The 13,228-nt window shown below is 45.7% G+C and overlaps 1 protein-coding gene across 4 annotated transcripts in view; it reads left to right on the top strand.

The window, feature by feature from the left end:
- The first annotated feature begins 2,404 nt into the window (after positions 1-2,404).
- si:dkeyp-121d4.3 (uncharacterized) overlaps positions 2,405-13,228 on the top strand; it is a 35,601-nt gene continuing 24,777 nt past the window's right edge. The window contains exons 1-12 of one of the 4 annotated variants that reach the window (XM_050071651.1): positions 2,405-3,628; positions 3,732-3,782; positions 4,661-4,872; positions 4,944-4,986; positions 6,460-6,585; positions 6,839-6,946; positions 7,031-7,249; positions 7,389-7,535; positions 7,627-7,902; positions 11,433-11,651; positions 11,728-11,874; positions 11,959-12,201. In XM_050071651.1, the coding sequence (XP_049927608.1) occupies positions 2,897-3,628; positions 3,732-3,782; positions 4,661-4,872; positions 4,944-4,986; positions 6,460-6,585; positions 6,839-6,946; positions 7,031-7,249; positions 7,389-7,535; positions 7,627-7,902; positions 11,433-11,651; positions 11,728-11,874; positions 11,959-12,201 (2,523 nt within the window). In that variant the 5' untranslated portion in view covers positions 2,405-2,896. The remainder of the gene's footprint in view (positions 3,629-3,731; positions 3,783-4,660; positions 4,873-4,943; positions 4,987-6,459; positions 6,586-6,838; positions 6,947-7,030; positions 7,250-7,388; positions 7,536-7,626; positions 7,903-11,432; positions 11,652-11,727; positions 11,875-11,958; positions 12,202-13,228) is intronic. The other 3 variants (XM_050071649.1, XM_050071650.1, XM_050071652.1) reach the window with 3 other exon arrangements.

Genomic DNA, 13,228 nt, shown 5'->3' with positions numbered 1-13,228 from the left:
TTTTTTACAGTGGTTTCAAATCTGCCTGCACAACAGTGAATGGCTTACTCAATTTGTGAAGCCACTGTTGTATTGCCACTTGCTAATTAGCTCAGAGCGATAGATGACAGTCTTTGGTTCCAGAAGTTGTGGGTTCAAGCCTCAAGTGGTCCAACTGTTGTCAACTGTCTTGTCTTCCTATTCTCCTGTTTGTTGCTCAGAATTGCCTAAATTTGCCAAAAATAGCCCGGACCCGACCCATCGCTGCGCAGCAGCTATAATTGCTTTAATTTTTGCAAAGTGATTTAAAGGAGTTCTGGACTCAATAATCGATGAAAATCAATCAGGATTCATGAGTAAAAGGCACATTGTTAATAACCTAAGACTTGTTTTGGATTTGATTGATTACTCAGATTTGATTGAAGATGACAGTTTTATCCTTTTCCTGGATTTTTACAAGGCTTTTGATACTGTTGAGAATCCGTTTATTTTCTATTGCCTTGAAAAATTTGGGTTTGGGGAATATTTTTGCAATGCAATGAAAACTCTTTATACAAATGGTAACAGCTCTGTAAAACTGACTGGTGGTACTACACAGAGGTTTTATCAGGAGAGAGGAATACGACAGGGGTGCCCTGTCTCTGTTTATTTGTTTTTAGTGGTGGCTCAAATGTTTTGTGTATATATAAAATCATGTAATTTGGAGGGAATCTCTATTGCTGGTAGGAAAATTTGCCTGAGTCAACTAGCAGATGATACTGCACTTTTTCTTAAAGACGCTTTACAAGTAAAGCCGGCTATTCGTTCAATCTTGGTTTTTTCTAAAGCATCAGGTTTATGCTTAAATTTAGGTAAGTGTGAATTATTTGCATTAAAAAACAATGATATAACCTCAATCGATGATATTTGTGTTAAAAGTAGGGTAAATTATTTAGGTATTACATAACAAAAGAGCAGCAGGTTTAATCAATGGCTGCAGAGAGATCTGTCTTTGAGGGGCCGTGTGCTCCTATCCAAGGCTGAGGGAATTTCACGGCTCATTTATGCTGCCTCTTCTCTGGCTCTGGACAGTAAAACAATCAAAAAAATTGATCAAATGTTGTTTAACTTCTTGTGGAAGAATAGAATACATTACATCCGAAAATCTGTCGTAATCAATACCAGAAAGAATGGAGGGCTTGATTTTTTGGACTTTGGATCATTACACCATGTATTTAAGATTAACTGGTTAAAAAGTTTTTTTTAAAAATGATTCATCTTTATGGAACTTTATCCCCAAATTTGTAATTAACCAAATTGGTGGACTTCCCTATTTGTTAGTGTGCAATTACCAGATTAATAAAATACCTCTAAAATTGTCAGAGTTCCATAAACAGGTCTTACTTGCATGGAAAATAATCTACAAACACAATTTCTCCCCTCAGAAGTATTATCTATGGAACAACGGAGACATTTTACACAACAAAAAGAGCCTCTTCCTTAGAAACTGGTTTGAAAGAGATATTCATACAGTCGCTCAGTTGCTGAGTCCAGATGGCCTATTAATGTCCTATGTGGAGTTTATACAAAAGTTTGGTTTTCCGGTTACAGTAAAAGAATTTTACCAGGTAATTGATTCCATTCCTACAGGTGTTGTAAACTTGTACAGAGGCTCCTTTCAGCCGTGTACTGTCTCCGTTGTAAATCCGCTTAACACTGTCTGTGGCAAAGTCTGTTTTGGATCACACAAAAGCAACAATAGAGCCATTCGGGAACTTTTTATGAATGAAATCTCAACGAAACCTTATATCACCACCTACTGGGCTAAATTTAACATCAATATACCTTGGACCAAGGTTTGGTTGTTACCACACAAATATATGATCACTAACAAAGTCAAAGAAGTGTCTTATAAAATATTACATAAAATTTACCCAGTAAAGCATTTCATGCAGAAATTTAAGAATGATATTGATGTCAATTGTTCCTTTTGCTCGGTACAACCCGAAACAGTTAACCACATATTCTGGCATTGTAACTACACAAAAAGGTTATGGAAAGATATAGCAAAATGTATCTCTGATAAGTTGTATATGAACTTTAATCTGCATTTGTTATCTTTGGCTTTCATTCTGATACGACAGAAGACCTGGATAAGGCTTTTGTTATTAACCTGGTACTACTTTATGCAAAGTTCCACATCCACAGAGCTAAATTTGCTGGAGATAAACCCATTTTCTCTGTTTTCTACAAGTGTTTTGAATTATATTTACAGTCCCTCACCCCGCTAGAAAATAAGAAAGCCATAAAAACAAAGAACATTTGAGAAAAGTTTAATATTGGTAGGTAATCAGCTGTTATTATGTTGGTATTATTTTCACAGTTACTATTTATTTATTTATTTATTCACTTATTCATTTATTTATTTATTTATTTATTTTCTCTCTCTTCTTTCTTTCTCTCTTTATTTTCTTCTTGTTTGGTTGTTAATGTTTATTTACACTGGCTTTCTGTTCTTTCATGAAATGTATTGTCATTTTTTTGTGAATGTAAGACTTTTCTATTTTCATTAAAATAAAATAAAATAAAATCTCGCTTCATCCAATATCTCTGCTGCAGTTCCGTCTGCTGACCGGTGGAGGCGGGAAAGAGCCCGACACCAACAGTAGAAGAAGACGAAGAAGACGAAGAAGAAGATGCAAACACACTCCCACAGTGTCTGTACAGACTTTAGCATTAAACTGTCGACTTTCCGTTAGAAATTAAATTCTGCATCGATTAACCGACGAACTGTGGAGTTATGAGACTGACGGAAACGTATCCGACGAGTTAACCGACGAGTTTGACTCTTAAACGTGTTGACTGGTCGGTTAACTCCACAGTTAGCCTAGCCTGCTAGCTCCCCGTGCTAACATTAGCAGTTAGCTTTAGCTTCGACATGGGACGAGGAAGGGGACCGACCCGGAGCCGACCGCCCATGGGACCGCCGGGCGATGACGGTCCTCCGTTCGACATGGGCCCGATGGGTCCACCGGGGTGGGGCCCTCCACCGCCGGGAGGCTGGGGCCCTCCGCCGCCTGGTGGATGGCCTCTGCCGCCGGAGGAATGGGGACCACCGCCGCCCGGAGGTTGGGGCCCTCCTCCGCCTGGAGGATGGGGGCCACCGCCGCCTGAAGGATGGGACCCGAGAGACTTTCCACCGCGGGGCTGGGGACCGAGAGGACCATCGCCGCCGCCGGGCTGGGGCCGGCACCCCGACGACTGGCTGCCTCCTCACCCCGACGACTGGAGACCTCCTCACCCCGACGACTGGAGACCTCCGTACCCCGACGACTGGAGACCCCCTCACCCTGATGACTGGAGACCTCCACGGCCTGACTGGAGACCTCCTGAGGACTGGGGACCCGACAGGCCGTTCCCACCTCCGGGCTGGGGACCCCCTGGTTGGGGTCCGGATCGTCCCCCTGGTTGGGGACCGGATCGTCCCCCTGAGCTGTGGGGACCCGAGCCCGGTCCCCCCGGACCCGTGCCACCGGTGCCCCCGCCTCCTCCTGTCGGGATCCCCCCTCCGGACCCTGCAGTCTACGGCCCGATGCCCCTCCCGCCGCCGCCGCCCTGCGTGCCTCCGGTCGGCTTCCCGGCGTACCCGCCTCCGGGCTGGACGGGAGAGGTGAGCCGCATCCTCCGCTGAGCCTCACTTCCGGTTCTCTTATCAATCAGATCAGAAGTGTATTGATTGGATATTGATTATAGAATTTTCTGTGTGTGTTTAGACCATCGTGGAGCAGCCGATGCCCAACCCGCCGCCCGACCAGCCGGAGTGGGTGAGTTCACTCAGAGACGTCCTCAGATCGATCAGTCTGAACAGGAGATACATCCTGACTCCAGCTTTTGATTATTGATTATTATTTTCTGAATGTAACTGATTAATAGTTTTGGGTATCTGGATCAAACTCAGAGATGTTCAGTTTAATGTGAGAACAGAGACACAGAAACACTCAGAGGACTTTAACCAGGAGAAGTCTCTTGTATTATATTTTAGATGTGTTACTTATGTTTAGTGTTTTATTGTCCTTTATCTCTCTGTACATATTTCTGTCTTTGTGCTCTTCTCTCAGGATTAAAACTGGTTTATCTTATTTTATCTTATCTTAGTATAGTGTCTTGTATTATTGTATATTCTCTAATTTTATTTTGTTTTTATCTGACTTTCTTTTATGTTATCCTATTTTATCTTATTTAATATTATCCTATTTTATCTTCCCAGATTTTTTCATTTGATTTAATTTTATATTATTGTGTATTATTCTTTTTTTTATATCAGATTTTATTTTATAATATCTTATTTTCTTAGCAAAATTATTTCCGATTCATTTCCTGTTGATTGAGTAATTATAATTGATTAATCCAGTAGCTCCCGCCCACATACAGACAGTGTTTTCTCTGTTTTTTCTGAGTTGATGTGAGAACACATGGTGTCTGTGATTTATTGATCTGTAGTGATGCCAGAAGATCCTGATCTGTGTGAACAGGAAGTCTAAGACAGTTAATACTGACAGGACTGTGGGACTTTTACTTTAGAGGGACTTTAATGTATGACCTGTGTATTTCTACTCTGTGGCTCCTCCTCTTCGCCCTGCCGTCAGCAGGGGGAATTTAACGTGTCTGGAACATGTTTGTGCCTCCGTGGTCGATGTTTCAGATTAAAGCTCTGATCTCAGCGCCGGTCACCGAGACGGCTGCGGGGGAAGCTAAGAAACCCAGCGAGGAGCTGAGCGTCACCAAGGCAGCTGCTGCTGAACCCACTGCCGTCCAGAAGCCCAAATCCAAACCCAAATCTAAACCTAAACCCAAACCTGATACCTCCAGGACCGCCAGAGCGCTCGGCCTGCTGGGAAAACGCACCTTCGATAAGTGAGTGTTGTTTCTGAGGCTGTGATGTGACGAAGGCTCTGAGAGGTCTGACTGTATCTCTGTGTCCTCAGGCCTCCTCCAGGACGGTCCACTGGCATCATCTCTTTTATCGGGGTAAGACTGCCACCTCCTCTTCTTCACCTCCTCTTCCTCACATCTTCATGGATGATCTCAACATCTATAAAATACAAATTACCCACTGCAGCACTTTCAGAGTGAGCGACAGGAATAAACAGAAACGTGGCGTCTGACAGACGTTCACCTCAGAATGTCTCCTGCGCTCAGGAGGGACGTCAGGAAGGACGTCAGGAGAGACGTCAGGAAGGACAACTTCCTGTAAACAACTCTGCCACAAAACAAAGACGTGTTCGGTGCTTTTCTCAAATTAAAAGTCCAGAGTACAGCTGGGTGGATTTCCGGTTTGTCTGCTCCAGTCCCATAAAAACAGGTTTGGTTTTATGGAAGCAGACTGGACTGACGCGTGACAAATTAAAAAGTCATCTACATCATCAACCTGAGCTGACGACGTCATGGCGCTAAATCCAGCTCATACTGCATTATTAATAAACAATATGACAACTGTCATCAGCTTTAGCTCCAACGTGTCGTCATGTTGCTGCAGCTTCAGTTTCCTGAGAGACCGCGTCTCATCCCGTCACCCCAAAAATCATGTGAACTCTGTCATAAACAAACACAGTGTACGCTGCTCCGCCCCTCTCACCTCTTCTTCACCTTTATGACCTTCGTGTTGGCGTGCTCGACAGTCAGAGAGTGTCAGTCAGACACTAATGGCTCTGTTGGCCATCTCTGAACATAATATTAATCCTGTGGTCATATTGTTTATTAATAATGCAGTATGAGCTGGATTTAGCGCCATGACGTCGTCAGCTCAGGTTGTTTACAGGAAGTTGTCCTTCCTGACATCCTTCCTGACATCCTTCCTGATGTCTTTCCTGACATCCTTCCTGGCATCCTTCCTGACATCCTTCTTGACAACTTTCCTGACGTACTTCCTGACATCTTTCTTGACGTCCTTCTCGACATCCTTCCTGGACTCCTTAAAGGGATAGTGCACCCAAAAATGAAAATTCAGCCATTATCTACTCACCCATATGCCGAGGGAGGCTCAGGTGAAGTTTTAGAGTCCTCACATCACTTGCAGAGATCCAAGGGGAGAGGAGGTAGCAACACAACTCCACCTAATGGAGGCTGACGGCGCCCCAGATTCAAACGTCCAAAAACACATAATTGAAACCACAAAATATCTCCATACTGCTCGTCCGTAGTGATCCAAGTGTCCTGAAGCCCCGACATAAAAAGTTGTTTGGAAAAACCTCATTTGAACTCTGTTTTTAGCCTCATTGTAGCCTGTAGCTCTGACTGCCTCTCTGGGCACCTCGTTCATGTGTGCGTCAGGACCCTCGGCATGAGGGTGAGTAGATAATGGCTGAATTTTCATTTTTGGGTGCACTAGTTCCTGTGTCAGACTCTGACCGGGCAGTTCTCTGATGCTGGATCAGCTCCACTTTACCTCTGATGAATCAGATTTAATCAATAATCAAACGGTGTTCTGTTTCTGATCACCAGCCGTCGTTCGGCTACATTGAGAGAGAAGATCTGAAGAAGTTCACCTTCAGCTTTGACGCCTTCTTTGGAAACCCTAAAGCCATGCAGCCTGGCGTAAGAGTCCACTTCACCGCCTGCAAGGAGAAGGTGAGACGCACTCTGTGCTATCAACACACAACTCATACGGATATTAAAACAGCCAGAAGGTTCAGTTCATGTTCATATTCTCTGTGACAATGATTTAGTTATGAAACAACAAACTTTGATTAAATATTCATGTCAGTAAATATGATGATGAAACTGGAGTTCTGAGCGCTCGCTGCTGGCCGCTCCTCGCCGGGGTCGGTCAGAGAAACATGATCTAAACACATTTAGCTTTAACATTGTTTGTGGTTCTAAGCAGAACAGTCTGATAGCGACAGATGTGAAAGTGGCTCCAGGCGGAACAGAGAACGTGGACACGGAGATCTACGAGGCAGTGGTCAGTCAGCCCATCACGGAGCCTCAGGTTAGTTCACACGCCATGTGTTTGGAACTCGTTGTCCTTCCTGTTTCCTGATGTTGACCTGGTTGTGTTGTCATCGGTCTGCAGCCCGGCGAGCGTCAGTACCAGGGGCAGGTCCACGTGGACATCGGGCCACTTAGGACAAACCTGACGTTTGACAGGAAGGACAGCACGGTGACGCTGCTGAAGAACGACCAGGTGCTCATCAACCTGCTGACCGACATCGTCACCGAGAAGAGAAGAGCGACCAACATCAAACCCAAAATCCCCTCCACCTTCAGCTACACCCACGAGGAGAGGGAGGAGGTCAGAGCTGCTTCTTGCTCACCTGTACACCTATTTACCTGTTCACCTATTTGACTGTTGACCTGTTTACCTCCTCAACTGTTTATCTGTTCACCTTCTCACCTGATTCTATTTGACTCGATGTTTTGAATCGTTTCAGGGTGTCATCATCAGCCTGACAGACAATGAAGGCGTCATCAAGTCTGAGAAACACGGCGAGCTTCCCTTCGACATCAAAGAGAATTTCAGTGATGTTGAGTTCACTGCCGAGGACATCAACGAGGAGGTGGAGTTCACCATCATCATGGTGAGTATTCAGAGACGTTCACTTCCTGTCACAGCTCTGACTGATCACCAGCTGAGGATTTATAAATCATGTTGTTTCTGTTTGTCCTCAGCTGAGGGCGGGGAAGAGGGCCATCAGGATCCGACGGGTGAAGGAACCCCTCCTCCTGACGCTTTCTGCCGCCACCGCTGCTGCTGCTGTCTCTGAGGAGGCCGCCGGCCAAAACACAGACGACGACAACGACAATGATGACGATGACGACGAAAACAGCGAGAAAGACACTTCTCCTAAAGTGACACCCATGGTGAAGCCGGAGCTGGGGCCCAACATGAGGCTGGACCCGGAGCTGTACGAGGGCATCGTCAGCCAGCCAATCATAGAGCCCACGGTGAGTCTGATACAACTGATGTACAGCCGGTTACTGTCAGCGCCAGTATGTCTCTGTTACTGGTTCCAGTTTGAGCAAACAGCTGCTGAAGAAGAAGAACAGAAGTTTGCAGAAACTCAACCGTCATCATGTAGAGGTGGGCTGTGTATCGATGAAAATCGATGTGTCACAGCTTATTCCATGTGCGACGTTTAAAATGACTATACAACAAACATCAGGTATAAATGTTCATGTCATTTTTTTTAAGTCACCAACAAAAGGCTTGTGTTTCTGTTTTCTCTCCCAGACACACACAGCGTTTTATTGAACTTCATTATAACAGTCCATCCATCCATTTTCATCTGTTTATCCGAGGCAGAGTCTCAGAGGCAGCAGGCCAAGCAAAGCGCCCCAGACATCCCTCTGCTCAGCACACTTTCCAGCTCCTCCTGGGGGACCCCAAGGCGTTCCCAGGCCCATTGAGATATATAATCCCTCCAGCGTGTTTTCAGTCGTGCCCAGGAGGATCCTAATCAGATGTCTGAACCACCTCATCTGACTCCTTTCTACAAGAAGGAGCAGCGGGTCTACTCCGAGCTCCTCCCCCTATCTCTAAGGCTGAGCCCAGACACCCGACGCTTGTGTCTGTGATCGTATTCTTTCAGTCACTACCCAGAGCTCATGACCATAGGTGAGGGTTGGGACGCAGATGGACCAGGAAATCAAAAGCTTGCCTCCTGGCTCAGCTCCCTCTTCACCACAGTCGGCGCAGCGCCCGCATCACTGCAGACGCCGCACCAAACCACGATCCATCTCACGCTTCATTCTACCCTCACTGTGAACAAGACCCAGAGATACTTGAACTCCCTCACTCGAGGAAGTAACTCTCCCAACCCAGAGGGAACAATCCACCGTTCTCCAGCAGAGAACCATGAGCTCAGACTGGGAGGAGCTGACTCTCATCCTGACTGCGTCACACTCAAACTGCCCCAGGTCATGCTGGAGGTCATGGTGTGATGAAGTCAACAGAACCACATCATCTGCAAAAAGCAGAGATGCAATTCTGAGGTCCCCAAACTGGACCCCTTCCTCCCCCCAGCTGCACCTCGAGATCCTGTCCATGAAGATCACAAACAGGGTTGTTGACAAACGACAACCCTGGCAGAGGCCAACACCCACTGAGAATGTGTTTGACTTTTCCCCGAATATTCGGACGCAGCTCTCACTTTGGTCATACTGGGACTGGATGGCTCGTAGCAGCGGGCCTGGTACCCTGCACTCCCACAGTACCACAAAGCACATGTAGACTGGATGGGCAAACTCCCACGGCCCCTTCAGCAGCCTCGCAAGGGTAAAGAGCTGCTCCACTATTTTACGGCGAGGACGGAATCCACATCACTCCTCCTGAATCTGAGGTTCGACAATCGGTTGGAGCCTCCTCTCCATCACCCTGGAGTAAACAGACCTGGGAGGCTGAGCAGTGTGATACCCCAATAGTTGGAGCACAACCTCTGGTCCCCTTTTTGAAAATGGGAACCACCACCCCTGTCTGCCACTCCGCAGGTACCGTACCCAACCTCCACGTGACACTGAAAAGGTGTGTCAGCCTGACAGCACAACAACGTTCAGAGCCTTCAGCATCTCAGGGCAAATCTCATCCACACCCGGCATCTTGCTGCTGGGAAGCTTTTTGACTATCTCAGCAACCTATGCCAGGGATATGGGTGAGAATTCCCCAAAGTCCTCAGGCTCTCTTTCCTCCACGGTGGACGTGACAACCAGGTTCAGTTCAGGTCAGCAGTTCTTCTTCTCTACTGAGCAGAGCCTGACCCTAACCTAACCCTAAGCCCTGCTTTCCCTTCCTGAGATGTCTAATGGTTTGTCAGAACTTCGGTGAGGCCAATAGAAAGTCCTTCTCCATAGACTCCTCCCATACCTGGGTTTTTGCTTGTCAGCTGCAGTTTTGCCTGTAGCCCTTTTGGCCAATTGGTACCTGTCTGCTGCTTCAGGAGACCCCTGGGCCAACCAGACCCGAAATGCCTCCTTCTTTAGCCTGACGTGATGGCTTCTCTCACTGCTGGTGTCCACCAGTGGGTTCTTAGGTTGCCGCCATGACAGGCACCAACAACCTTCCGACCACAGCTCCTAGCAGCCGCCTCCATAATGGAGGCTTTGAACATGGACCACTCAGATTGGGAGAAATTCCTCTGGAGGTGGGAGTTGAGGACCCCACGGACAGGGGCCTCAGCCAGACGTTCCCAGTTCACCCTCACTACACGTTTGGGTTTACCAGGTCTGTCCGGCAGCTTTCCTCGCCATCTGATCCAACTCACCACCGGGTGGTGATCAGTTGACAGCTCTGCTCCTCTCTTCGACTGGGTGTCCAAGACACACAGCCGCAGTCTGATGATACGACCACAAGGTAGATCATTGATCTTTGGCCTAGAGTGTTCTGGCACCAGGTACACTTATGAACCTCCCTATGCTTGAACATGTTTTTTGTTCTGGCCAGGCCATTACTCGCACAGAAGTCCAGTAACAAAACAACACTTGTGTTCAGGTCAGGCAGGCCGTTCCACCCAATCACCCCGGCAGGGTCCCCAGCTGGCAGGGGCATACAAACAAACAGTCAGAGACCTTTTCTTTGCGACACACAGTGGCATTGAGGTGACCATCTCGCTCCCCAGGGACAACCCCAACACGGCAGTGTTGGGCCGGGGGCTCATGAGTATCTCCACACATGCCCAGCGCCTCTCACCCTGGGCATGTGTGGAAAAAGCGAGAGTCCAGCCCCTCTGTAGGAGTTTGGTTCCAGAACAAGTGCTGCGCGTGGAGGTGAGCCCAACTAGTTGGTACTGCTCCACGTCCCACACCAGCTCTCACTGGAGAGGTGACATTCCACGTCCCCAGAGCCAGTCTGCGACGCCAGGGGCCCTGCCCCTGCCTGCCGCCCAGCACACAATGCACCTGACCCTGATCTCTGTCCCTTTGGGTGGTGGGTCCACAGGGCAACAGCTCCATGTTATCTTTCCGGGCTGAGCCTAAGGCCTGGCCACCAGATGCTCGCTGGCGATTCTTGCAGGAGTTAAACGTAACGAACTTTGTTGAAACAGTGCTTTAAGGTTTTTTTGTTTTTGTTTTTTTTAATAACAGTACTTAAACTTTATTGTATCAAAGTAGCCACCTTATTTACCTTTGTCGTAACTGTTATTTTACTAAATAAGTCAGTGTTTCAGTAGTCTGCAGTAATTTAGAGGTGATATAGAGGTATGTATCATGTACTGTGATGAAGCCTAAAAGTATCAGGACATTATATTTAATCCATGTGATCACATGTCACAGTCATCAGGAGCTCAGTGGACTCATGTAAACCTGACCTGTTCAGGTTCGTTAGCAACACGTCTCACAGTGTTCTGTCTTCATGTTCATTCTTATCTGAAGCAGTATCAGTGAGGGGAGCTGATCTTACAGGAGCCATCAAAGACAACGTGAGGACTGTTAAACTGCTTCCTGTTTGTGATCTCTGACATGGCGTCTGTCTCTGTCTGTAGCCCACCATGCAGGGCTACCCGGGTCAGATCCACGCCAACATCGGCCCCGTCAGGACCAACGTGACCTTTGACCACAGGGACTGCGGCGTCACGCTGCTTAAGAACGACCACGTGTTGATCAACCTGCTGGTAGACATGGTGACGAGGAAGAGGAGAGCGGCCAACATCAAACCCAAAATCCCCTTCACCTTCAGCTACACCAAAGAGAAGAGAGAGCTGGTGAGTCCTAGTGGCCTCTAACGGAGTCTCTGATGTCTTGGTTTTAATCCTGAATGAACACGTGACTGTGTTTCAGGGCATCATCACCTTTCTGGGTCCTGAAGAAGGAATCATCAACTCCGAGGACCACGGCGAGCTTCCTTTCGACATCCATGAGAACTTCAGCGAAACCAAGTTTAACAGCAGCGACATCCACAAGGAGGTGGAGTTCACCGTGGCCCTGGTGAGTCTTGACGTCACAGACGCTGGCTGCTGGGTGACAGACGAGTTTCACCTTCTGAGCCACGCCTCCATTTTGTTTCTGCAGGTGAAATCAGAGAAGAGAGCGATCAGGCTGATGAGGACAAAGAGGGTCGAGGACCAAATCCTGGAGGAGCAGAAGAGACGGGAGGAAGAGGAGAAGAGAAAGAGAAGGGAGGACGAGGAGAAGAGGAAACGAGAGGGGGAGGAGAGGAAGAGGAGGGAGGACGAGGAGGCGGAGCAACAGAGAGAGGCCGAGAGGAAGAAGAGGGAGGAGGTGGCGGCGGCGCTGGCAGCGGCCCAGTGCAAAGTGAGAAACAGAACATCAAACAGATGTGCTAACATTCAGTGACGGGAAAAGATTTTAGTTCTAGGTCTTTATTTAAGTTTCATGATTTAAGTTCTTTAAGTTTCTTTGTTTATTTTAAATCTTTAAGTTTTTTATTTTAGTTTTTAAGCTTTTGACTTATTTTATCTCTAAGTTTTTTTAGGTGTTCATCTTTTTTTAATTTTAGTTCTTTTTTGAAGTTTTTAAAAATTTATTTTAGTCCTTTAAGTTTTTTTTTAATTTATTTCAGCTTTTTAGTTTTTCCTTATTAATTTTAGTTAAGGGATTTTTTTTTGGTTGAAGTTTTTTTTATTTATTTTAGTTTAAGTTTTTTTTAATTTTAGTTTTGTGAAGATTTTATTTACTTTGGTTTAAGTGTTTTTTGTTGGTTTTAGGTCTCTAGGACTTATTTTAGTTCTGTATTTAAGTTTTTATTTATTTTAGTTTAAGTTTTTTTAAATTTTTTTATTTATTTCTGTTCTTTAAATGTTTTATTTATTTTGTTTTTCTTTAGCTTTTTTATTTAATTAAAAACTTTTTTTAGTCTTAAGTTTTTATTTGTTGTAGTTTTTGTTAAGTTTTTATTTACATAAGTTCATAAAGTTTTTTTTATTTGTTTTAGGTCTGCAGGATTTATTTTATTTCTGTATTTAAGTTTTTTTTATTTATTTTAGTACTTTATATAAGTTTTTTTAAATTTCACTTTAGATCTATAGATGTTTGTTAAATGTATATTTTAGTTCTGTAAGTTTTTTATTTTTGTTTTTGTTTTTTAGTTACTTTACTCTATTTAAAGAGGCAACAGATAGGATTTGTTTTTTTTTAGCTTGGCGCCACCTAGCGTCAGTGGTGTTGCGTCGCACTGTGGCAACGACCAAATTGAGCGTGGGGATCAGAGATAATCAATCAAATGTAGGCTGTAAAGCCACCAGTATACCTCTATGTATATGTAGAATGAGAAGGTGTGTGGACACTCTACTAAATAAATGAGTAAAGAGACCGAGCAACA

Source organism: Epinephelus moara, chromosome 19 (assembly GCF_006386435.1).
Source record: "Epinephelus moara isolate mb chromosome 19, YSFRI_EMoa_1.0, whole genome shotgun sequence".
NCBI lineage: Eukaryota > Metazoa > Chordata > Actinopteri > Perciformes > Serranidae > Epinephelus > Epinephelus moara.
This window is presented reverse-complemented; position numbering and strand designations above follow the sequence as displayed.